This window comes from Taeniopygia guttata, chromosome 1 (assembly GCF_048771995.1).
Source record: "Taeniopygia guttata chromosome 1, bTaeGut7.mat, whole genome shotgun sequence".
Classification (NCBI taxonomy): domain Eukaryota; kingdom Metazoa; phylum Chordata; class Aves; order Passeriformes; family Estrildidae; genus Taeniopygia; species Taeniopygia guttata.
The window spans coordinates 30,956,420-30,983,248 of NC_133024.1; the positions used below are offsets into that span (position 1 = coordinate 30,956,420).

At 38.4% G+C, this 26,829-nt stretch overlaps 1 protein-coding gene across 2 annotated transcripts in view; it reads right to left on the minus strand.

The window, feature by feature from the left end:
* Nucleotides 1-1,571: 1,571 nt before the first annotated feature.
* RSF1 (remodeling and spacing factor 1) overlaps nucleotides 1,572-26,829 on the minus strand; it is a 57,638-nt gene continuing 32,380 nt past the window's right edge. Inside the window, exons 6-16 of one of the 2 annotated variants that reach the window (XM_030268528.4) lie at nucleotides 21,625-23,357; nucleotides 19,044-19,241; nucleotides 17,781-17,885; nucleotides 16,398-16,477; nucleotides 12,434-12,488; nucleotides 11,053-11,159; nucleotides 9,959-10,026; nucleotides 8,652-8,859; nucleotides 6,745-6,968; nucleotides 4,617-4,808; nucleotides 1,572-2,869 (exon numbers count right to left, since the gene is read on the minus strand). In XM_030268528.4, coding sequence (XP_030124388.4) covers nucleotides 2,295-2,869; nucleotides 4,617-4,808; nucleotides 6,745-6,968; nucleotides 8,652-8,859; nucleotides 9,959-10,026; nucleotides 11,053-11,159; nucleotides 12,434-12,488; nucleotides 16,398-16,477; nucleotides 17,781-17,885; nucleotides 19,044-19,241; nucleotides 21,625-23,357 — 3,545 coding nt within the window. In that variant the 3' untranslated portion in view covers nucleotides 1,572-2,294. The remainder of the gene's footprint in view (nucleotides 2,870-4,616; nucleotides 4,809-6,744; nucleotides 6,969-8,651; nucleotides 8,860-9,958; nucleotides 10,027-11,052; nucleotides 11,160-12,433; nucleotides 12,489-16,397; nucleotides 16,478-17,780; nucleotides 17,886-19,043; nucleotides 19,242-21,624; nucleotides 23,358-26,829) is intronic. The other variant, XM_030268538.4, reaches the window with a different exon arrangement.

Genomic DNA, 26,829 nt, shown 5'->3' on the forward strand with positions numbered 1-26,829 from the left:
AGAGTTGATGGATGTGAATCAGTTTGCACTGCAAGTATTAAAAATGCTCAGCAACTACTATCAAGGACAAGTGGAAGCCTTATGTTCTTACTTGTTCTAACATACAAGTATATTAGAATTTAGAAGCACTACACTTATGCATCACCTAGGCAAAGAAAAGCACTAGAGTAGCTTAAAATGCTACATATGCTTTTAAGAACTCATTCTATGCTTCTGTGGCTCTTCACTACCCCATTTTTATCATTTAACTGTTGTTAACATCAGTAAGGTAGGAAAACATTTAATCTGTAATGAAATCAAACTGTCATGTAGAGAGCAATTTCTCTTTGTTTTTAATCACAAGCCTGCTTAGCACAGCAGATAATGAGCAAGTTCCATCTTTTTGCATCTTTCTGATCCTACTTTTATAGCATGATATATGCACTGCTGGAACTCAAACAAGTAAGAGTCATGGAGTGGTTCTGACAGACTTTGGGGAGAAAGAGGTGGGGAAACAAAACCAAGATTTTAAAGGCCAGAAGGTAGGTAAAATTTGGATCTTGGTTTTTTAGAGAGGTATTTAGTAAAGGCCTAATGCTGGTTTCAGTACAAGAAAACAGAAGTGCTTAATGACTAACTAGTAAATACAATATAATGGAAAGGAATCAGGTGGGGCAGGAAAGGAGAACTCACTCCTCAGTGGCAGCAGCAGCTTTGGTGCATCCATTGCCGGCAATGGACATAAACACCAGTCAAAAATCCAAATCTCAGAGCAAAAGGATTAATAGATGCGACCTTTTTGGATTTCAATGTTTGGCAGATCTGTTTGAGCTGTCTGTGTCCTATAACATGTACAAATGCTACAGCCTGCATCTTAATCAGAATAGAGAGAAAACTGAATGCTCTTGATGTGCCCCATGTTGATTCAGTGGGGTTTTTATTCTTCCATTGTCTTTTTTTCCTCCTTGAATAAAAGCACATATCACTTCATGCCTGTTGAAAAGTTGATGAGATGTCTTGGAGCCAGGCGTTTTCTCTCAGAAACTCTGCCTTCTTGAAATCAGTTGGTCACATGACAGTTATTAAAATGTATTTTAAGAAAATTCTAATGGCCAAAGGCCAACAACTACATTCAAAACCTGCTAATACATCCAGGCAGATAAGTAAAACCAAAACAAAAACACACACAAACCCCAAACAGGAAACCTCCAAAAGGAAAACTGTTCCATTTGTTTACTTCAATTTGAAGTAGATATTAAGGGCATGAATGGACCAGTCACGGTTTGTTTGAAAATCCCTCCATCCTCTTATGCACTGTCATTCTGTGGTCAATGTGTTTGTACAAACACATTTTGTTCAGAATACTCCAACTGGTTATGAAACTCACGTGGCCGGGCAGCGACTGCAGGGTTCTTTTGTCTGTAGAAGTCTGCAGTGCTTACAGACTTACTTGACATCCAGCTTACTTGACATCAATATGTCCTCCCACTAGACACTGTGCATTGAAGGCCATCTGATGAACTGTGCATGAGATCACTTTAGAAATTTATGGCTAGAGTGTTTTGACTGTCAAAAACTTCATTACAGTACACTTCACTGTACAAACATTTTAAAGGATGTTTATTAGGAAAGTCTGCAAGTCATAATGAATAGCAGAGTTCTTGCTTATGGTACCTTCTTGGCCTCTAATAATTCTGTTTGCCTCCAGTATTAAAATCAAACTGCTTCCATGAAGGTGATTACTAAAATGAGCTATGGCATGTTAACCTACAACTCACAAAATGCGACAGTACAGACATTAATTTTGCTTTTAACTGTCTGTTAAGTTGTAATCTAAGTTGTGAACATTTAAATATAATATATATCTCATATGAAAAAGCTAAAGCACAAGTGCTTCTGCACCACCCCCCTCCCATCCCCCCACCCCTTGAGTCAAACCCACCCCAGTTCCGGTTTGGGCCCTGACTGATTTGGAATGCTTTCTTAGGCCACCCATTTCCACAAATTCGTATGCACTCAGGAAATATAAAGTCAAAAATATACAAATCTCTTGTTGTTATAAGGTTTTTGTGAGTGAAATTACCCAGGACCATGGACTTGGAAGGAGAAGAGGGGGTAAGAGAGGGAATTTACAGCAATTCATCTTCAAAGTTCAAAACTGGTCACTTCACAGAAAGACTGCAGGACTGGTGAAATTCTTGCTTCTAGAAAGTGATACTGTAGTGGAGAATTTTCTAGGAAAAATAAAACAACTTTTAATAACTGGCCCGCTGGTATGAGCTACCATGGAATAAATTAGCACAAAAATGGAAGTCTTATAACTGTTCACTGTTACAGACGTAATCAACAAGGTCAGTCACTCTCAAAAGTTCATCTTCATCTTCCTCCGGCCCTACCGCTTCCTGCCCACTCCCTGTCCCGTTGGGCGCCAGGCTGGCGCTGGCTGTGCTGTCCTTGGGAGCCTGGGTCTTCTCGCTTGGCTTGCCAATCAAGTTCTCAATGGTTTTCCCTGGGCTCTGTCCATTGGTGGAAGGCAAGTCCACCAGGCTGTAGTCCAAAGGGCTCTCTACTTTCTCTACATTATCAAAGTCATCTTCGTCATCACTCTCTATCCGGTAGCAGTGCTTCTTGGAGTTGTCTTGTGGGGCTTGTGCTGCTGGCAGCTTATCTGCTGGGGCGGGGGTTTCTACGCTGTCGTTCACATTTTCGCACGCATCCTCCTCGTCGGTCTCAATTCGATTCAGGCGTTTGCGGACAGGCTTCCCTTCTTCCTCCTCACGCTCTCCTTCTTCCTCCGAATAGTCGTCTGTACTTCGCCGACGTTTTCGAATCAGTCGCTTTGACTCCTTTGTGGATTCATCATCTTCAGAGTTCTTAGATGTGTAGCTCTCTGGAAGAAGCAGCAGACTTAGAGCCATTAGCAAATCTCAGTGCAACATTTATTGCTCATCTTTCACACTCATTAACAAGACACACGCATTTGTGTGTCTGAGCTCTCCGAGCACATACATTTCTGTCTCCTTCCCCTGGTTCCCCAACCAAACCAAAAGGTTTGCATTCTTTTTACTTTTTAAATTAACTTCTAATGTACCAAGTATTAACAATTTATGGATATTCTGCTTCCAATCCGAGGAGTACCAGAGGCTTTGGAAGTAGGTGTGTTCTGCCCTAAAGCTGGTAACTCCATGCTGGGAATAACGCAGAACTGCATTCCTTGTCTCACAGGATGTACTTCATTTGCACTTTGACAGAAACTCAGAACCCAAGTAATGGCTGCTCTATCGTAAGATTCATGTATCTACACACACACATATGAAGCTGTACTGTATCCCTGCCACACCCAAATTATATACAACTTCTTCTAAAGTAAAGGAAAGCAGCCTGTCACCTGAAGGTTGCTGCTCTTTAATGGGAGGCTTGGTGTTTTGGCAAACTGGAATATTGCCTACACCCTGACAGCCTTCACACTCTTTTTTGATGGCTGCAGTGAGAAAAGATGGAAACTGAAAAATCAAATGGCAAACATAATTTGTTGTCTCTGTGATTCCCATTAGAAATCATGGGAAATTTCAAAGGGTATTATTTAATGTAGATTCAAGTTGATTAAGACTGTCAGTGTTGCTCTATTTTTAAAGTAATTAGAATTCCAGTAACACTGTTACATGTTTTAGGATGTACTGTGGGAACTATGTGAGAGTGCTGGAAAGGTGCTAAATGGTGCTGATTTTAATACATGGAAAACCAATACTTAAAATACCCGAGGAAATGGGACTTCATGACAAAAATACAATGTCAACCAGGAAATGTGTCTAAAGCCACCAGTTCTGTAAAGAAAAAGCCACCACAGTGCCTGAGACAGGCTGTAATGAAGATCATGTTTTTGAGACACTACAGACTTGCATCACATACTTGTTTCCCCTCACCTAGAGGATACTCTACCTGTCTGTAATCTCAGGACAGCCCTTCCAAAACTGAGGCACTCAGGCTGCCAAGGATGGCTCATTTTCTGAGGAAGCCTGGTATTCATTGCAACCTGCACTGTTCAGCATTCAGAAAGCCAGACCTAAGGTCTGATAATCCAGGCACCCACAATCCAAAACAGCCAAAGTCACTGGCTGATTTTGTAAAAGCTAATTAATTATAAATCACAAAACACACCAATCACTCATGGTGTGCCTGACATTACTGAGAGAGGCTTCCTCTGCACTTGGCACAGCTCCTTAAACAGGAGATGGAACGAGTCTGAACCACCAGCACAAACACAGTCAGAGCACCAGAGGCAATGCCCTTCCTCTTACATAAGAGACTCTTTAGAGGCTGGTGGGATGCAGCTTTTTGACCTCTTAACAGAAAAGTGGTGAAACAGTAGCATTAGTGCCAATTTTGGAATCCCAACATTTTGTGTCAGGCACAGTAAATTCAGATCGGGAAGTCAGGATTAGGGGCACTAATAAATTTGAGAAGTGACTCAGTGCATCATAAAGTACCAGCAGGCTGTTTCAGAAGGAAAGAGTTTCTGAGAAACATCAAATAACTCTAGAAAGACAGTTCTCTGAAATCTTGGAATTATATAACTTTCCCTTCATGCTGATGCTGACATACACATGCTCCTGGAAATGCTGGACTGTTTATTTTACCTTCACTATCTGACGTGGAGAGCCTGCGTTTATGGACTCTTCTCAACTCTTTCCCATATCGGACACTTTTCTGAGAGCCATCACTTTCTGAGTCTTCCTTATAATTAACTTGTCTCTTCTGATTCCGTCTTGATCTTCTCCTCCTGGTTTCCAGGTAATCATCATCACTGTAATCTGTATAATCACCGCTCTCTGTATGGAACAAAACAGCGATGTGCATTAGTCCATCAAAGCAAAACTGCCTCACATAAAAAATTTACGTAAGTTTCCTAATTCAGATAGTCTTGTTACAGTGTTTTTGTCGCCTCATCTCTATCGGTGTCAAAGATGTCTCTACAATTCCTGACAGTGGAAACAACCTTACTGAATTGGAGTTGATGGCACACATTAACAGTGTCTCAGGAGAGTCTGTTCTGCTTTTAAAATTTAAATAAAGTGTACTCTACTAGAAGACTTTTAAGAATGGGTAGATGAAAAATGACTGAAAAGATGAAAACTCCAATACCTGACTTATGTAAGTTAATAACAAAAACCAGTTTCACTCAATCGTGGATTTGCTTAAAACAGAAGCCATACAGAAGAAACTTACCATCAATCACAGCTCTTCCTGCACAAGTCTACTGCAGCTAGTGTCTTCAAAAATTAAATTTATTTACATCAGTTGAAAATAGCCTCAATCAACTTCATCTACTTTTCACTGAGCTATGCAAAGATACATTTCTATAACAGTCACACACTGTTCCGAAATTAGAGATTGACATGAGCCACAGATCAAAGTGGCATCCTCTTTACTTCCTAAAATATCAGACAAAGAAACAGAGCACATCAGCAAGAACAACCAGCTTCAGAAAGAAATTCCGTCTCTGGAAAGTGAAAATAAAACCTCTTGCAGGGCACCTGATTCCCTTAGCTCAAAACACACTTAAAGCAGGATCTTGATGGACAGTAATGAGGGTAAGAGAAAAACAGAAACACACAGTTAATACTATACTTTTAGATATATGTTGAATGATATTGGAATCAGTTGATTTTACCACAGACGTGTGTCCACCAGGAAACAAACAGTTGTTCTTGTGGATTACAGAACAGATAAGCAATCTCTTTAGGCTTCTGCCAGTATCTTCATTGATAAGAGCTTATGATCAGAGCAATGATGCATTAAGGACAGGGAAACAACAATCACTCTAATTGCTCATATAATTGTCTTCATCTGTCCATGTACATATCTTCCTTTTGGAAATCAGTACTCCAAAGCAACTCACTCCAACATGTTCAACATCTATACTCTAGACAGACAGATAAAACACTGGAAAGATAACACACACTGCAGTTAAGTTAACACTCCAGTATTGTTAGAACCCAAACTTCACAGTAAGCATGAGAAAAAATGAGTGCTTATGTATATGGCACTTTCTAGTCTGTGTCTCAAATGATGCAGAAACAAGGAGGCCAGTCTTCAGAGAATGATGCTGATCATGAAGAGGTTTCTGTAGTGCACAGGTACTATTCTCACACTTCAAACCATGCCAACAGAAAATGAAGTCGTTGAAGTAGAATAAAGTAACTATTAGGTTCTCCTGCAATGCAAGAGTCTTCAGTTACTGAAGATTTTAAGGAGAATTTTAGGTGAGAGAGATTCAAGGTGTCACTCTTTGTTTTCAAGCCTCCCAGAAAACACAGAATGCCATACAACTGAAGTTTTCTTCGATATAAAAGTGATAGAAAATGTTTCTTTCAGAATCTTTTTCACAGGTATGTTCATAAGGTCTTCTACTAGCTATAAAAAAGCATACTTTGTCTCCATCCTCCTTCCTATAATCACAGGATGCCAAACAATAGAGGTACAAAGGTAACTGCAACTATCCACAATGGTGGCCTCTAGAATCACAGCACAAGTGTTTATTTAAATACGTCATTACCTAGAATGCCAAGAATCTAGTGCTCAATATCAGTTTCCTGAAAAATACTGACAGCAGAACAAGTAGCAAACTTCTTTACAGCACAGATGACATCTGACTTGACCAAAGCAAGCAAACAAGCTAGTCAGTCATGACAGAAGCTCAGACTGCCATGCTCTCTCTCTCTCCAGAACAGAATACTTAAAATATCAAAGATTGCTTATACTCACCAGATTCTCTACTTGAATTGTCCTCAGACTCTTCATCTTCATCATCTTCAGAGTATTTTTTCTTGACTGTTTTCCTTCGTAACCGCCTGCTTTGCCTCATGGGCCTGGAGAGGTGTCGCCTGGATATGCGGGCACAGAACTCGGAGTCACTGTCCTCGTTTGATGGTGGGTCATCTTCACTTTCATCCAGATTTTCCTCTGATATAACAAACTCATCCTGAGATCTGTTCAAAGAAAAACCCCAGACAACAGAGATAGGTATCACAACCAAAGGATTGAACTAGTACTTGTATTTTACATGCAAGTGGTAAATATAATTTTACACAAAAAAGCATAAATCTTGCAATGAGGAGCAAAGACACAGAGAGAACAAGCTGCCATCACTGACATGAGGTTTCAGCTGTGTATTTGGGACATGGCTCTACAGTGCATGACATTACACAGCAGACTACAACATCAGGTGGATATAAACACTGTCAAACCAACACTGCAGGTGGTATTAACATAGGACAGATTCTAGAGTGTTCGTATTGTGCATTACAATGTAATGTCTGCATAGCAGTAACTGTGGAGGGAAAAAAACACCAACCATGTCTTAGCAAAGGTGACCTTTCCCTCAAAAGCCTGTCCCACACAATTTCTGAGAATTAGAATATTGTGTCTTAATACAAAACTATGGCTCTAATGCAAAACATGCACCTCACAACCTTATAAACTTGCAACATTCCCATAACTTAAGTAAGCCAAGGCTTCTTTAAAAACCACTGAACACTGAAGGTACACAGTCACTTGCATTTGGCTTCCAGCCGAATCTAAATTCCAGTGTAAGATCAGAAGGTCCTAAGTAGAGGATGTAGTTGAAAATGCATGAGCACACTTTAACAGATCAATGCACTATTAATTCTGTGATGTGTCCACAAACTACACTCATTGACTGAAAATTTCCAGCACATGTAGCTCAATTATTCAGGGTGCCACTGAAATGTCCTCAGCATGGTCACAGGTAAAAAACAAAGCTCAGATTTTGCATTTATCTTGTATAGATTTTCCATACACTTAGTACATTTACTCAATGATTTATGTAAAGCTTTAAAAGTTGCTGGTAAAGAACCTACAGTCTCATGTCCGCTTTATTGTGTTGCTTCATTGAGGCATAAAGTTAATCTAAAATTATCAATTTTTTTAACATCAATAATTGCTTACAGTGAATGATGAGAAATTCTGTGGAAAGTGAGTTTCAGTCAGCCAGAGCAATGACATGTATTTGTTTTCTACAGTATGAGCCACTTCTTTGACTGTTTTCAAACTACCTCCTACAGAGCAGCAATCAAGAACTAATTTCAGAATCTGCCTGTCAGGTTTTGTATGCTCTAAATAATGAAAATTTTCCTCTTCCAATTTTTAAATTACAATCAGGCAAAAAAAATCCCACAAAATGGGAATTTTCAACTCTAATTTTTAAAAGGGAACACAACCAGCCTCATTTTAGCTACAATTTTCTTACAGATTTCTGCTCAACAGTCACATCACCCAGAGAACTGAGTCCACCTGGCTTCTTCACTAACAGAAGCCTGTAGTGAGGCCTCAAACATCATAGTAAGTTTCCAGAATGTGTTATGCTTAAAATACAGGTTGGATTATGTCAGCACATGAATCTAGAATGCAGTTTTTCCAGCACAATGTTCCCCTAGGCCAGGAGGACTCCATGGTAGGCGGTTTGGAACTGGGTGATCTTTAAGGCCCTTTTCAACCCAAACCATTCTATCATTCTCTGACTTTTACTGGCAATGTGCAGTGCCATTCCAGCACTGGGAACATGCTCCTGATGATCTTTTCAGGGGCACTGCAGAGTCACAGAAGCCTGCAGAGGTCAGTGACTTGTGGTGGAAGTTAAATTGCAGACCTACCCATCACTGATCTTGAATTCATCCTCACTCTCTTCTTCATCCATGTTACTGTCACTATCCAAGTCATTTAGTCGCCGTCGTTTCTTGCGCCGTGCTGCAGCAGCCCTTTGTGGTCGCTTGTTTTCCTTCCTTTCTTCCTCTAGGATTGTGGAAATGTCTTTTCCACGGTGACCTGTGATATTTGACATGTCTTTGCCTCTGCCAATGCCTGAATTCAGTGACAGAAAGGGGAAACAACAGCAAGTTTATCTTCTTGTTTCACTTTCTACGGATCTTTCTTGCATGTGCCTACCTTCAGTTTATTTTCTGTCATGTAGAATATTTTCTTGTCAAGCAAGACTCTGTCCAGAGTCTGGCTGCTGACATGCACACCCCAGCTGTGGTCATTTGTAAATACTGAGGTCTATGCAGAAGATGATGGCTAAGTGTCTGCATTCTTATGCTCAACCCCAACCCACATTATTACCACGCCAGTGCCTTTTGAGAGGGCAATTACCAGAAAATACACTTTTTTCATAATGCTGAATATCCTTCTTGGGAGATGAAGGGTGTGAGTTGTGGTTTGGCCAAGAAGTGGAGTTTTTGAAAAGGTGCTTTAGTGTTGAGACTTAGTTATGTTTACTGTAATGGACCTTGTGTTACACACCCACAGATTTTCAGATTGTCTGCGTACATCCATGACCTTCTGAATCTGGTAAGTGTCTGGAGATGCCACAGCCCAAACAACTGAGGGACAATGTTTCATGGCTGTTTTCTTCAGGCAAGTTAAGGTGATGCAGAAGCACAAATCCACCTCCATCCCTCAGATAGTGCTGAAGATCTCTGTTTTGGTCCCATGTTGCCTTAACAGGCAACAAAGAATGGAATTTCACTTTTTTCGTGTTCAGATGAGAAGTGCTAATAGAGCTGGATGAATATTAAGACAATTTGGTACACCCAGTCTTTTAGGGGATCCAACTGCAAACCAATTTGTGAGCCCTCTTTTTACAGGGGACAAATGTCAATAGCACTGCTGCCATTCCAATCTCAAATCCAAAACTTACTCATTATATATATAAAAACCCGTACAGGCTGGATTTAACTATCAACTTTTACTAATTTTCTGACATCTTTTGGCAGCATGGGATGGCTACTCCTAAGGGAAATTACTTACTTCACATCCAAAAATACAGCAGTAAAAAAATCCCTGGCAAACTACAGAGTTTAAAGGGAGAGGGTTTTATTTGTTGCTTCTCATATCAAAATTAATTTGCTCTCCATTTTCTTATCACCATTGCAGTGCAAAACAAGTAACATCAGAAACATACCTCCTCCATCAGCCTCCTTGATATCATCTTCAATTGCCTCATCAATTGCCTCATCAAATTCATCAAACCTAAAAATAACAACTTCCATTTACCACTTTGAAGTTAACCTTAATTAAATCTTTATAAAAATACACCTCAAAATCTGAAGATTTATTATGTATCCAGCCCACTGCACAGAGAGTGGGCTGGATACATAACAAACTAAAATAATGGGCCAGAATTTTTTTTAATGGCTATTTTATTATCAAAGTTGTGTTTCTTACTTCTCTCTGCTTGGGGATTATTTACCATTGCCTATCTTACTATTGAGTTACATCAACAAAAATCCCCTCCCAGTTTACACAACAGGACTCTGAATTTAAACATATATAATCTGAAAATTCATGAAAATTTTGCATTTTCACACAAAGTATTAATCATTTTTTCCACAACTTTTATTAGATAACGTTAGCTCTACCAACCTTCAAAACAGCCTGAGAATCATCTATTAAACTCAATACAGAATTCTTTTTTCTGTCCATATTTTCCTTCAGGACTGATTTCACATAGCTGCTTTCTACTCTTAAAGCTCATAATACTTTATGGATCTGCAACATTCCAAGCTGAACAGATAAAACACAAAGTTCCTCATAAATCTACATAAATAAGTTGTAATGCAATGTTACATAACTGTATAGGACAAACAAAAGCAAACTCTTTGCATGTACTTGTCCTGCAACAGCTTTTATAAAACTGCATAAATCTCTCCACCCTGAGTAACTCATTTAAAGAGAACAGCAAACTGAAGAAAAAAGATCCAATCCTTTCAACACAGATGACCTCAGTTTGTTTCTTCAATTATGAATTCAAATTCCATAAAAAAGGATTGTTACCTGTCCAAAAAAATAGATGCCTTAAGCTCCAACATGCAAAAGTACAAATTTTATTAACTATATAGAAAAGACTTTTTATTTAGATGCAAATTATTATTCTTGTTTTTTAAAAAGTTTTTTTTTTTCAGATACAGACAACTAACAACTGGACAACACAGCCATTAAAGATTCCAAACAAAAGTATGACTTTTGCTGTACAAGCTGTTTGAACAAGCTGCTGACCTGTAGCTTATGCACTTTCGGGTTCTGGTAGATCTCCTTTCAAGTTTCGATTTGGGCTTTTTGGAATCTTTCTTCTTTTCTTCCTGACCTTCAGGTATTTCTGGCTCCTGCTCAGATAAGACAAAAGTGTCAAATAAGCTTTCTTTATCTCCTCCCTCCCTTCACACTAATTATGACTGAACTTGTAATATAGATTATTGATTCTGTCTAGAAAGCTCATATGCCCAACACAGCACATTTTATTTAACTTGTAATATAGTGATCTATTACAGCAGTTCAGGTGAATTTGCATGTTTTGCTCTTACAGGCTACATAACTTTCCAAAAACAGAATTTAAGCGTTCAGGCTATTGGATCATTGTGTTTATGCTGCAATTCTGAGATCATGCCTGGGATGATACTCCTAGTATATGTGGCACCTGAACACCTCTACCTACTGAGCACAGGGATATCTTTACACAGTGCAGTTTTTAAAAAGTTTCATGTAGATTAGTTTTATTATATTGTTTGCAAGTTATTAACGTAAAAGCAAAATAATCTGCCCCCAGGCTACATTTTTCAAATATTTGCTCTCAGCCATAGATTCTTTTGCAAGTCTGTAAAATCTGTAATTGTTTTTCTGTTACTCAGAGGCAGGGAGAAAAAGCTGGCCTTGTTACAACCAGGCAGAGTGGAAAGTCTATGTTTAAAATGAACAAAAGTTCCATTTTAAACTGCAAAGAACAGATTATATAATTCCAGATGAAAGCATTTGGCTAAGACTTCAAGAGACTTGTTTTAAAGTGTATTTAAGTGAGAAAAGGCTTTTCTTCATGTGAATCAAAGTATTTTTCCTCTTTTCTCAAGGGAAACCATACAAAACTATCTGTTAATGAAATGCTAAATGTTTACAGTTTTTAATCACGTGACCTTATCCACTCGTTGAAGGCAAATGCTATGCTGCCTTACTACACATTCCCTCTGCATTATAAGCCAGAAACGTTTGTTTCCATCAGTTCCAAAGAAAAGCCATGACAATTAGCTCAGCTATAGATAACTGCACAGCAAACACCAGAGTTAAATAACTGATTCCCACCTTTACAAACTACTGAATATTGAGCACTCAAAACCCAACTGTAAAGGGCAGGGAGGTAGTCCTGCAATCCCTCACTGGGAGAGGACTCTTGAGTGGCATCAGGTGGCTCTAATACACACCATAAAGCTCCCTTCGTTTCTCTGCTGTATGCAGTCTAAAATGAAGGCTCTAGAATTATTTCTGATCTGCATATAGATTGATTTTTCTTTCTAAGATGCGACTAGCATCTCTGACACAGCACCGAGAGACTTCTTTCCTGAGAAATCTGGAAAATAAAGCAATAATACCACATAGAACACTAGCTTACCTGAGGTGGAATGATGTTCTCAATACTGATACCCACGTACACCAATCGCTCTTTTCTTGAGGAGAGAAAGAAAATTAAAATAAGCTTACAGAAAGTCTGCAGACATCTAAAATAAAGCTATAATTAGCACCATTTGAAGCTCTTACTAGGCAGAAGCATGTCAAGAGGATGTTCCAAGTGAAAAGTTATTTTAATTGGGATTATATGCTAATTCTCATATGATTACATCTTCCTGCATGTAAAATGTAAGATATTCCCAAATAGTTCTGACTTGAAGACTGTGGGCAGGCATCACAGAAATTATTAAATTTCTGTATAAAAAGCAAGTAAAAACCAACTGAAAAATACTAATGTTGTGATGAAGATTATGCTGTCAGATCTGTAACTACCACCAATCATGAAGGCAATGAAAGATAAAATGGGAATTCAGAATCACACTGAACTGGAAAAAATATGTAAAGATAGGAACCAACTCTAGAAACACCAGGGGACAAATAACTGCCTACAGAGCAGTTCTTTGCCAGAGAAGAACAGCCTGAGCAAAGATCAGCAGAGTCAAACTGCTGCAGAAAGAACTATGATAACAGATGGAGGTGCAAATAGGAGAACAGCTGACAGGACACCTGAAGGACACCTGCCATGGCAGTCAGTTCTGTTCACAACTGGCTGGAGCACTTAGAGCCATCTGGGCACCACACATTCTCCAAGAAACATGTGATCCAGCTGAAGAGTTCAGAGCCACACAGTGGGAGTTACTGGAGGGCAGTGTTATATTTTGCAAATAAAAGTACTTATGTATAAAAATTTTGTTTCCAATACTTTCATTAAGTTCTAAAGAATCTAAGTACATTTTGAAAGTCCTCTGAGTAGCCTTCTGCACTTTCTAGCATAATACTGTTAAATAAAATGAACAAGCACAGTTCCTAAAATAATACTTACAAAGAGTAAAAATGGCCATGGACTTCAACAACTTGGTATCATTATGCCTACTGAAATGACTGGCTGTCTATGCAAGAAATTGGTTTTGTATCCTAATGTAAATATTCCTACATGACAGATGAAAAGAAATCCTCACCCAACTGAGCACCATTAGATTGGTTGGATGGGGAGGAAGGATGTTGTGCAAAATCACTATGCCCTTGAAAATTAATTAAAATAACATTTCAAGGCAAGGAATACAATTATAGAAATAAGAAAGGAACTAGAAGTGCAAACATTTTAGTATTCAGCAAGTTTCTTTGATGGTTTACTCAATTTCTCATTTTTTGTAATGCAAAATATCAAGAGAGAAGATGAGAAAAATTAATCTGTTTTTAAACATGATCACCAAAGTCTTCCAGTTCTGCTGTTCTTCTCCCTGGCTTGAGTATACACTGCTTAAAAAATCAGCAAATGGAACAAGACTATCCTGTTGAGGTCAAGGTCTTGAAATGAAATAGAAAATGATATTGAATTAATCCCTTATTCCTTGTGTGGCAGACAGGAGCTCAAGACTTTAGCCAAGAGTTTAAACCAACAGTTTAAACCAAGAGTTTGAACCAAGACATCTCCAAGAGCAGCAGTAGATAAGCACTGGCTGGTTATAACATCTTCCCAGGCAAATTTAAGACAACAATTTATCTCAATTACATGGCTGCAAAAGCTGCTACAGGGAAGTCATGAAAGTGTGTATGAGAGCAAGTGTGTATGTACTCCACCTGGTTTGGCCTGGGAGCATCAGACAAGTAGTTCCTAGAGGGATTTTCCATCAAGAAGTCTCAGAGTATTTAACATGGATTAAAAGGGAGATCCTAAGAAGAGGCTTTGATGTCCACTCCCTCCAGCTGGTGGTAGGACAAGATCATAGAAGATAGTCTGTACATGAGAAACCTAAAATTCAGCCAGGTTGTTGTGGTAGCACCTTGAATTCATGAACAGAAAAAAAGGGGGGGGGGGGAAGGTATAATTTTATCCATGTATTTGTAAGTCAACAGGAAACCTGAAGGTTTCATTTAAAAAAATTAGTGACATAAGAGCTTGGGGATGTGCAAGAACACAGCTGAGCAGTTGAATCAGCCTCAGTCAGATTCCTGAGAGCTGGAAAGAGCAGAACAACATCACTACCTCAAAAAGCATAATAGCAATACTGATTCAAAGAACCTATTAGGTAGACAGATCCATAATGACAGAGTTGGATTTCTTCTCTTTCCCAAAAAGACAGATACCAAACACACAACACTGAGTTTTCAGAAACACTGAATTCAAGTATGTCTGTGCCCCAAGCAACCAACCTGCTTTAACTTATACACTAAGCTGTAATAACGACTCTCATTTCCTCTGGCATTATGATTCTTCAGCCTTTTTACCTTATTATTTGCAACAATACAGCATTAAGTTAGAAGATTTCAATATTCAACTATTGCATTGTGAAGTCTATTATAATTCAAACTTCTTTCTAAGAAAAAAAGCTCAATTTTATGGCATACATTATAAAGCATTACATTCATTTGGTATAAGGATCAAATTGCAAAACAGTTATTAAACAGCTGTTTCAGACACTGAAAATTGCTATGATATCATCTGTGTGCTCTCCTGTTGCTCTCAGAACACTGTGTTTTTATGCAACACTGGTGATTTCAAGAAAGCGAGACAGGCTGGCAAAAGCTAGCATTCCATATAATGTTTGCCAGCAGAATATTTACCAAAGTAGGTCCAAAAATACTGTTCACTAATAAAGAGCACTCCCACCACAAAGCAAAGCAGCAGAGTTCCTGTGTGTCCCATACTCCTGCACAGATGGAAGCTGTGTATTTGCTGAGTTCACTCATAAAAATGGCTGATAGTTTCATTCTGACAGCTACAAATTCAGCAAAATTGGCAATGGATAATTTCACCACAGTATGATCTAGATACACTCTGAGCAGTAGTAACACCAGGAACAGTTGGTACTTGATCTGTCACTATCATTGTTGCTGTTGCAACAGCAATAACAAACAGATTTGAAGAAAGCTGAAAGCAGACACAGATTGTGCTCCCATCTTCCCAGCACTGACTCACTATATTTCATGCAGTATTACAGTCCCTGCCACAAATATAAGCTGCCACAATTACTTTCTTTAAAAGGCCCTCACCTTCTGGTGAAATTTGCCTTTTAAGATAAAATTCATGCAAAGTTTTGTTTAATAATGCATATAGACGTTATTAAATTCTGCAAAGTACTCAATATATGTCCTAAAAGGTATAAATTATGCAAAATGTGTTTCATGTCCCTCATTTCCAGGTATGAAAACTGCCAATAGAATGTTCCAATTGTTAAGGCTGTTCCTAAATGCAGTAAATACGTTTGCATTTAGCCTTTGGTAAAGGCAGGGGTGGACAGCTGGTCAGAGCAGGGTGATAATAATGCCAAGGTTGTGAATTCAATTCCTGCACAGGCAATTCCCTGAAGAGTTGAACTCAACGATCCTTTTGGGTCCCTTCCAACTCAGAATATTCTGTGACTCTGTGAAACTTCACTGATCTACAGGTCTACAGCAGTTGCTGAACAAACTTGTACATTAGGCAGAGTTTAACAGGATCTAAAGCAACAACTTGCAAATCCCACAATAATCTGGATGATTTTTTGAGCAAAGTCCATACTTAAACTTGTTTACAGCAGGAATTCTACACATGACTGACAGTCAGCTGAACCAGTGCTGGAAACCCTTTAACTATTAGTATAAGAAAGTAAAATTTGTGTTCAGGCACTTTAATAAAATTTTAGTACAAATGTATTTGCTTATCTTTTCTAGTTATTGTACTTTTCCTCCCTTCTAGCAAGCTGTCCCAGCACTGAGCCAGCAATAATCAGTGGGAATTGGTTACACCAATTCCCAGTCTCATCACTGCTTTTCTCCACAGTCCCCAGTTATTTTAATGCTTGCTCAATTATTACCATTACCACCCCCAGCACAGCACTGCTGTGAGTGCATCCAAACAACAGTACCTGCGTTCTGCACGCTCCTTCTTTTTTAAGACAACATCCAGATCTTGCAATTGTTCTTCCAATTTCTCACAGAGTAATTTCTAAAGGAAGGAAACACAGTATTAGTTTATTTCATAACCAGCAATTTTCACATTGAAGTAACATTCAGACTCTTCATTCAGTCTGTATCTGGAAGAAGCCTTGCTACTGGAGGCTCTTCTTCAATGAACAAGGCTTTACAATAAAGCCTGTCTTCTTAAAACATGAGCTCTACCATCAAGTCAAGGTTGGATGAGACTTTAAGCAACCTTGTCTAGTGGTAAGTGTCGCTGCCCATGGCAAAGGAAGTTGGAACTAGGTGAGTTCAGTGGGCATTGCAGCAAAAAGCAGAAATACACTTTAGGATCATTACCACATACTCAAGGAGCTGTATGCAAAAATGACTTTTAATGGACAAATTGTGACTTAGTCCATGTTAATGCCCTCATTATACTATTTCCAAGGATGCTCTTCACTCTTTTACAAACTGTCATTTTTCATACTGAAGAGTACTTTAATAGCAACAGAACAAGGATAAGCTATAACTAAAAGTGTAAAGAAAACATTCTTATATATTCAAAATCATCACTACTTAAAAACACTCCTCAGAAGACAATTAAAAACCAACACCAAATAGAGTAATCTCACATGCCCAATGGCACTAGCTTACTGTCAGGCAACAGCCCTTTTAGCACAGAATTTCTCTAAAACCAAGGAAGGGATTTGGGATCAGGCAGATTATTCTGAAAATATGTACAAATGGTTTCCTGTTAATTTAACAAGAGCACCCTGCTTCTCACCTTGGAATAAGGGTTCATACTTGTCTATTACTTGACTAGAACAGCCCTGGCTTTCCCATCAGAGACAAACTATACCCTGAGATTAATCAATAACAGCAGCTTTCTCTAACCAGCTTCTGAGGAAATGTCTCTGAAGAAGATACAGCACTTCAGAAACAGCTGTTTGCTCTGGCCACCGATCCATCCTTCGTTGCCTACTGCTCCTGCCACCTGGACAATAACTTAAATGTTTCTTTTGGGAAAATTTAAGACATTATATCTTTAATACTGTACAAGTCTTGCGGTTTAATCAGAGATGGGAGATAATCAGTGTGATTCAAGATTCCCATCAAAAAATCAGCAACACACAGTCACTCATCACTAGCAGAACTAAGAAAGAGAAAACCACATCACAAACTCAGTTTTACTAATGGACAGGAGAGAAGATCAGCAGTCCTACCATTCATCCCAGTCTACCTGTTAACAGACAAAAAAAAATTATAGAAATGACTTGTTAAAGTCCCAGCCAATCTCCACAACCACAAGGAAAGCTGCAAGGAAGAGTGAAGTCACAGAGGAACCGTACATGCTGGCAAGGCGGGCAGAACCACTCTCCATCAGGGATGATCATCAGCGGAGGGCGAAGGCAGGCTGTGTGGTAGCCGCTGTCACAAGAGTCACACAACAAAATCTGTGCAAACAAAACATGCCATGAGTATCTTTTGGCATTCACATTTAACAAGCTCCACAAACATTTCCCCAGCTAAGGCAGAAGTGGTTGGACAGCCAAAACAAAACACTTCCAGGGCCAAGGGTGATTTTTAGGGGGAAGTTTATTTATCACGGTTTTCCATGCTAACACCACATTTTCTCTTACTGTATCTTCTCAGTACTAAGTACTACTGGACTATGTAGACTGTGTTCCCTTAGTGTAGAATCTGGTAATCCTTTCCAGATCTTAGACTAAGTGGAAAACTCCATCTGAACAAGACGAAATATTATCTCTTTTCCCTGTGCTCTCATGCAGGAAACCTGGCCTTTTTCCTCAATCAGGATAACTTTGACCTGGGAAGCAGGGACAAAGTCTTGCAGACTTGCAGGGTATCCATAACTAGGCAACTACTGAAAGTTCATATTTAGTTGGGTAAAATTTGAGATACCACTGTTTCCATAAAACTTGAGAACAGAGCTGGCATAAACTGTGTGTCTATCTGCTGAAATGTTTGTCTCTATCATCATAAAGAACAAACTTTCTCTCAGCTATGTCAGGATATCTGTCAAACACCCAAGACTGGGCTTATTTTCTGGATTCAGGACTGCACATGGTGATTTCCCAGATAAACAGAGGAATTCATGATGGTATCTACCACAAATAAGTGAGAAGCACAAGAAATAGCAAAATCTTGTTGTGATCTGCCTGGGATTTCACTGTACTCAGTCCTCAGGGTGAGATGCAGCTACATCCAATGAAGACGACTATGCAGCTGTGTGGCCATGTCACTGATGCCTTGTAAAGGAGACATCAATCACACTACCGGGGCTCTTTTTGATGTTGCTTCCTCTGCATTCATTGCAACTGCAGGCATAACTTCACCCAGATTGATTCTCAATGGGTTAAGGTGTGTTACACCTTGTAAAAGATGCTATTTTTGCTTTGGCAAACAGGAAAAATACCTTCCTTCCCTCCTTATTCAAGGTAACTCATCTACTCCTGAGTTTACCACCTAAAAACTAGAAGACACACTCCTATGTTTGGCCACCCTGAAGGAAGACGCGCCTTCAGACACCATCAAAGCAAATCCACCAAATCTGACACAACAACCCACAGAAGCTTTCCCCAAAAACCTACCAGCTCAGGATGATTGGGAAGGCCACACTTCTTGCAGGGCTCATCGTCATCAGCAGGTGGAGCTTCTTCTTCCTCTTCTTCCTCCTCTTCTTCCTCCTCCTCAGAGTTTTTTTCACTCTCAGAGTCCTCCGTCTCTTCATTACTTGAGTATTTCCACCTGCCACGTGTCCGCGTACCCGTCCACCGAACTTTGCTTCTCTAAGAGACAGCATTTCAAAGAAAAACACAAAGGAAGCCCATAGAGTTTCTTCCCAGATCTTAAAACAAATATTTGCCTCCAGAGTAAAGTGATTCATTTCAGTCAGAACAGCTGCAGTAAATTTGCAGCACAGTATTTCAATGAATATATTGTCTTTTCAAGATCCTTAAAATGCAACTAGATAAAGGGGAAAAATTGCATCTACGTGCAGAAAGAAATTTTCAAATAAGATTTAAAAGTAGAAAGACAAATTTTTCCACCCAGACCCTTTTTTTCTATTTTGACAAGGCCAACTTTGTAGTGAACGTGGTAAATTCCACACTTAAACTTTTTGACTTTTTCATAACTTGCTTCAACCCAAAGTGAATCTTTTTTTCTCCCACCTGCCTCCCAAAGAGTTTATGCATTTTATTTTACTTTGGAAAATGTGTTTGTTTCTGAAATAAGATCCCTGTACCTTTTAAATGCTTAACTTCTAACTAGGTCTTCTCTCATATTTGTACTTTTTCATTATTTTCCTTAAGTGAAACGTGATTCAGTTGGTGCTTCTTTTTTGCTAATTAAAGGGGTACCTACCCCCTTCTATCATATACCATATTATGAATGAAAACATTTTGAATATGTATACCATATTTTGAATAAAAAACAGGTTTCAATTAAAATTCAAAGACTATTCTGAATTACTTAAACTACCCTGTGCAGCTAAGATATTTTAAGATTTAAAGCAACATGTCAAACAGAAAAAACTTTTATTCCCATTAACTGACTTGCTTCTCACACCTGTCATTTTCTCACAACTTATTACCCCCTTCCCACAGACACTGAAAATGAAACATAATTTTTCCAGCTTTTTTACCTCAAAATATTTTTTGGATTTAGACTAAATTATTCACAGACCTGAATAAGCTGAATAAACTAAAATGCATAAAATATTCTATTTCTCCAGCAGGATGGACTCATACCAAGGCAGCATTTGTCACATGGGTAAAATTTTGTTTCAGGTTCTTAACATCAGTTTCTACCTGTTTAGAGATTTTACTGTTCCTTAAGCTTTAGGAACAAAGGTATTTCAAATCCATTACAGAGTCTCCGTTTAGGCTATGGATTCACCATACAGCATCACAACTTCAAATCGGGTCTGATTTGAAAATAAGATCCATTTTTAAAAAGAATAGGAACCACAAGATATAAAGTAAGCTATTAAAGATCCTGGAATTCTTTATCCTTTCTAAATGAAAGAAGCTTAACAGCCTCAAACTTCTTCCTCTATGATAATTATTTTAGAAAAGTAAACATTTTTAGATCTCTTGCTCTTTCACAAATAGAAATTAAGTTAAAACAGTTAAAACACCTGTACCAACAGTACTTCAAAATTCTAATAACTTTTAGGACTTAAAATCACTCTTACTTTCAGATGTTTTCTTTTTTAATTAAAATTTTCAAATGAAAATTTTGGTTTTCATTTCCCAGTGCATGTGACAGCATTTTTCAGTATAGTTGTCAACCTTTTATTTATTTTATTAAGGTTATCCAACATACCAGTATGTGAAAGAAACTTTCTTTCACATTCTAAATTAGTGAATGCTTTGGTAAAACTACATCAGTCAAAAATATACTGCAGTGGAAAATTAAGAGGATTTTACAAAAGTGCACTTAAAAAATACAAACTTATCATTCCTCTTTTGTTTTGTGCTGCATATCCACAGAAAACAGAAGATAAATTAATAAAGGGTTATTTATAAATACACAGTCTCAGAAGCACATACATTTGTATGTATGCTTAACTTTCTGTGATATATTTACATAATGTATTTTAAAGATCTCTTCTGCATAAACAGAAGTTAATATGAAACAAAATCCTGCACCCACATTAAAATGTGTATCAAATATGTGAGAAAAGCTAAATTATATCATGAATTCACCACATCAATACCTTTAGCTTCACTTAGAAGCAGAAGTCATAATATTTTTATTCTTTCCCATTTGTTGGTTCCTTTTTAGCTTATGATCATTCTGACCAATCAGACACCAACAAGTATCCATCTAGTAAATCCAGAGGGGTTACAAGTCTCTATTCAGCCACACAGACTCCCATCTGATCATGCAGTTTTTTAGAAGAATTCACTCAGGTTGATTTAGTCTACTTAGGTTGGTTTAAGTGACAGATTTTATAAACTGTCAAAGTTTATAAAAAGTCAACAGATATTAGCACTCTCTTAGGAGGCATTTTTAAATTGAGTTCACTAACTGGATTGCAAAGCTAGTTTCTTGCAAAAGCTGACCAAAGGAACATAATGCTCAGTATTCCTATGTAAGAGTATAGTTTCCTTATAAATAAGATTGGGGGTTTTCTTCACTCCCAAGTAATAAAACCATATTTACCTTGTTAGCTTTAGAATTTGTCTCCTTCTCTTGTTTTTTTGCATCTTCTTTTCGTTCTGGTTTTTGTGCTGCTGCAGGTTTCTCCTCTTCCTCTTCAGGCCGCTTCTTCTCAGGCTTCTGATCCCGAGTCTCCACAACTTTCGGAGTGGGCTTGGATATTCTTGGCGACCGCCTTAATGTGCGGCCAATGCTGACCTCTTCTGGCGGTGTTTCTGTCTTTTTCTTCCGACTAGAGATCCTGATTGTTAATTTAATTCCTTCTTTTTGTCTTTCGGAAGTTATTTCTTTATTTTCTGTTGCACAGGTTTCTTCTTCAGAAACTAGCTTATATTTAAATTTGCTTTTAGGTACTGGAGATTCCTTTTTACTCTCTGAGGAGTCCTCTAGATTAGATGCATGGGCATCATCTAATCTATCTGGCTCTGTTTTGGCAGCTTCTGGCTCTTCCTCTTGTTTTTCTGGGCTGGATTTTTCTTCTACTTTGCTCTCCTCAGGTAGAGGCATTTTATTATCAGAGTCCTCCTTTTCCAGAATAGGTTTCTCTACTGTAACAGGTGAAGTGGATGCAGGAGGTATCTCAGCAGCTTTTGGAGAGTCGTTTTTCTCTTCAGGCTCATCTTTACTTTTCAAAGTCTCTTCATCAGCCAGTGCAAGCTTAGGCAGTTCTGCAGGAGTAGATTCATTTGGGGACATCTCTAGCTTCTCTGAACATTCTTTGGGTGGTGACATGCTGTTGTTTTTGAGATCAATGGCTTGTTTCTCTTCAGTTATTTTGGCACAGTCTTCAGAGTTTGAAGCCTCTTCTGCTGCCATCTCAGTAGTTGTACTGTCAAGGGATTCTTTTTCCACAGGACTAGATTCCTCCTGTGAAGGCACTTTCTGATTAGAAACCTCAGAGACCACAGCCCCGATCTCTTTCAGCACAGTTACAGCATTTTTCTCAATCTCACATGTTTTTATAATTTTACTAACAGAATTTACAGAGTCTGATACTTTTTCCCCGCTTTTTCCATTTTTCTCTTTTAATGAGATGCTGTCTTCCATAGCACTAGCAGAGTGCTCTGACTTACTATTTTGTATGACACTCGGGGTTATTTTTTCACAGCTAACCTCTCCATTTACTAGCACTTTCCCATCAGGACATAGAGCAGTAATGGTAGGGACTCTCTTAAAAGCTTCTTCTTCTGGTTTCCCTTCTTCCTTCAAGACATCCTTTGTTGGAGTAACACATTTACAGAGGGGCCCTTTTATAGGACTGTCATAGTCATCTGTCAGTTTAATCTCTCGCTTTTTAAGTGGTATTTTTGCCTGTTGGTCATTTTTAAGTTTTTCGCTTTCTTCCACAGATTTCTCCAAAATTTCTTGCGGAGTTTTGACATTAACACAAATTTCTAACCTCTCTGGCTCATGAACTGCGATTTTGTCCATACAGCTTTTCACTTCTTTTAGGTCTTTGGGTTCTGTTTTGTTTTCTTTCACCTCTACTTTAACAGGCTTGACATTTTCCTTAAAGGAGTCACTTTCTTCCTTGACAGTTTGCTTTTCTTCATTGTGTTCTGAAGGTTTTTCTAATTTCACTATTACTGGTAGTTTTATAATTTCTTTTTCTTCCACTTTCTCAATTTTAAGTGCATTTTCATCTTCTTTGACCACAGGAGGAGGAAGGCTTTCCAATTCCACAGACTGTTCCTCTACCTCCTCTTTTTCTTCTTTGATTTTCAATTGATTTTCTGCTGACAGAGAAAAACAGTTAAGAAACAACCAAGGGACCTATAGGATTACAGAGAACTTCATCAAAACAGAGGCATACCTAAAAAACCCAACAGCCGAAGTCTCACACAAAGGACTCTTCTCTCATTGAATTGGTAGAAATCTGGCTTGTCTAATGCTGTCATTAAATAAGTGGGCTGACAATTTTTAGCTATAGAACCACTGCTCAGTCTAGTTATGTATCAAGATAAACCTAAATTTCAGAAGCCAGAAACAACTCTAGATTTATCCTTCTTTCAACACACATCTCAGTCCCTTCTTCAGTATTACCACAATACTTCTAGAGGATACATAAAACCTAAGCAGAAGCATGAAATCTCACTTGAATCTCTGGACTACTTCAGAAAGCAGAACAGGGTGTAAGAGTCCATGGTCTTCAAAAGAAATCCCTCAGAGAAATGAGTCCCCTGTTTGTACATGTTTTTATTTCAAGATACACTTAACTATTGCACTCCAACAGTTCAGAGAAATGACATTTAGCATTATGGCTTATGGCAAAATTCATCCAGGTTCTCCAGGCAATGACTACATCTCCTACATTCTGATAATATTCTATGCTCACTTCATCTGCTGTTTTTAAAACATGCAATGAATAGTAGCATATCCCAGGAAGCCTGCAGAGCTTAAAGAATCAGATTATTCCATATTGCTAACTCATTAGGGCTTGAAGTACAGTTCCAACATTTAGAATAAACCATACAGCTATTTTATCACTATGCACTTCAGCTTGTTATTTATTTTTACCACTGCCTCTTGATACTTCAGGGTTTTATTTATGTTTTACCAAAAATTTTGTGTCAACCTGAAATAGAACTAATTAGAAAAGGCAAATACAATAGCACTGTATATACAAGAACAGCAGCTCCTGCCACCCAGAAGATGCTTTTGCAGCGTGCAACAACTGCAAACGAAAAGATTTTTTTTCCTTTTTACCTCAACCCTCTCCAACTGAGCTAGTGTAGTTTTTTTTTTGCCTGATGAGAGCTTCCAAAAGTGGTTAAAAATATACAGGGGAAAGGACAAGACAGCTAACAATTACATCAATGAAATTAAGTGTTTTAGAAAAGAACAGTGAGGAGGAATTCACAGATCTTCTGTTTTCAAATATAAGGCATGTATCCAGATAAATCTCAGTATCAGTACAGTAAAGATGCATGTCTAAGGCTCCAGAAGTAGTAAGGTGCTTTAGAGATGCACATTTTGAAGGCTCAAGGCTGGTTTTTCACCCTTCATAGAAGTGATCCCCACTCAGAGCCCCTGTAACTGCCTCAGCAAAGATATCTGTCTGTAACAGTGAGAATGAGGTATTTTCTCTGTGTCCAAATTCTTCCACTTTGCCTTTATTTCTGTCTGTCTAAACTTTGCTCAGCCATTTCTTTCCATTACCTACAGCTTTCTCCCAAACTTCACTAAGGACCACCAGAATCCCAAAACCTCTCCATACCAAAAATCAGGATGTTCTATAGTTTAACTCTCTGAACTAATCACAAAACCTTTCACATATACACAAAATGACTCAGTCAATGCACAAGCTCTCCTAACACTACTAGAGTAAGGCCAGTAAACATGTAAGCATTGGGTTAGGTTACCATGTATTTGCATGTACTAATTTAATGGTACATAGAAAATGGCCAAAGCCAACAAGTGTCAGATCTTCCACCATGTTTTCCCTACATCTTAGAAGCGCTTTCAGTGCAATCCTGGACTACAAGGAGGAAATATTACAGTTTCTCAACTGAAAGGCTCTAAGGAATGTCTGTGAACACACTGACAGGACCCAAAATCACTGCAAATGTAAATAATTTCATTATTCATTACATACATTGGACATGGATAGGAATGAGGCCATGAACATGCTCAGAGGGCTGGAGCACCTCTGCAATGGAGACAGGCTGAGAGACAGCCTGGAGAAACATCTGGAAAGACCTTATAGCATCTTCCACTTCTTAAAGGTGTCTTACAAGACTTTTGACAAGGGCATGGAGTGACAGGACAAGGGGGAAGGGCTTTAAACTAAGAGAAGGGAGATTTAGATTAGATATTTGGAAAAAAATCTTCACTGTGAGGGTGGTAAGGCACAGGTTATCCAGCAAAGTTGTGGCTGCTCCATCCCTGGAAGTGCTGAAGGTCAGGCTGAATGGGGCTCTGCACAAACCAACCCAAGTAGATGTCTCTGCTTTAGCACAAGGAGGTTGGACTAGATGACCTTTAAAGATGCCTTCCAACCCAAACTATTCTCTGATTTTGCAGCTAGTGCCTAGAGGTGATTTTACACCAATACACAGCCTAATGCAAGTACTGAGCCAGATGAGTGTGCCACAAGATTTGGGGAATTATCTAGAGTGGGGGCATTTGAAACGTTTTCAGATGGCTGCTCCTGAATTCAACGTAAAGCAAAATCATATCTGAAGAAGGGGTCTCAATCAGATGATTTAAGTTGGCTTGACTGACAAAAAAGCACAATCAGTACATGGAATTAATTCTGCAGTATTGGTAACTATGCAGGTTGTGTTGGCACTTACATACAGAGTTAGATACTGGAAATGCCTCAGACTGAAAGATAATTCTGCTGGGTTTTGTCACAATTTACTGTCAATTCTACAATCAGCTGTTAGTACTTCCACAACAACTCCCATTTTACCTAAATATTATTTCTTCTGTTCTACACTGCTTGTTGCAAAGAAGAATAGAATAGCAATTCCTTCTGATACTCAAAACCAAGACAAGCCTTGGCTAATTCCACATACCTAATTAACTTCAACACATTTGCAGAAACACCTACTAACACACTGGAATACTTAAATTTTGTTTCTGATTGTAAAAATATTTTCCTGCATTTTAACAAAATAATAAGACCAGGCAGTAAAACTGGGGTAAAATTACTCGGGATAACAAGCTTCTAGTTTTTCATGACCTGAAAGAAATCCAGATTCTTAAAAAGTCAAATACTTCAGGCTGATTGATACTTAGCAAAACAAATGTACAAACCAACGAGTCAGGCAAGTTATTAAATACGTGCAATGACATGATAATAAGGAAGGAAAAAGGTTCTTGGCTTTATCTTGGCGATCTTTTCCAACCTAAATAATTCTGTGATTTTAATAACAACAATATAGTGGAGGCAGATAAGGACAGCCTCACTTCAACAATGTCTTAGCATTTTAAACTGTTTTAACTTAAGCTCATGTTTTCTTGAAATATTGTGACAATTGTGAAACATTTGAGGAAATAACCTATATTTTTCTGATTCTAACTCAAAAGCAAGAATAAACACCACACCCAATACAGTCTTGATTTCAATCATGGCATTGCACAAGCAGATTTATTTTCTTTTTCAAATTTTAATGTTGCTAAAACAGGAGAAGTTTGGCAGCAGTTCAATGCTCCACAAAAACATACAATCATGAGCATTTACAATATTATACAAAATGTACA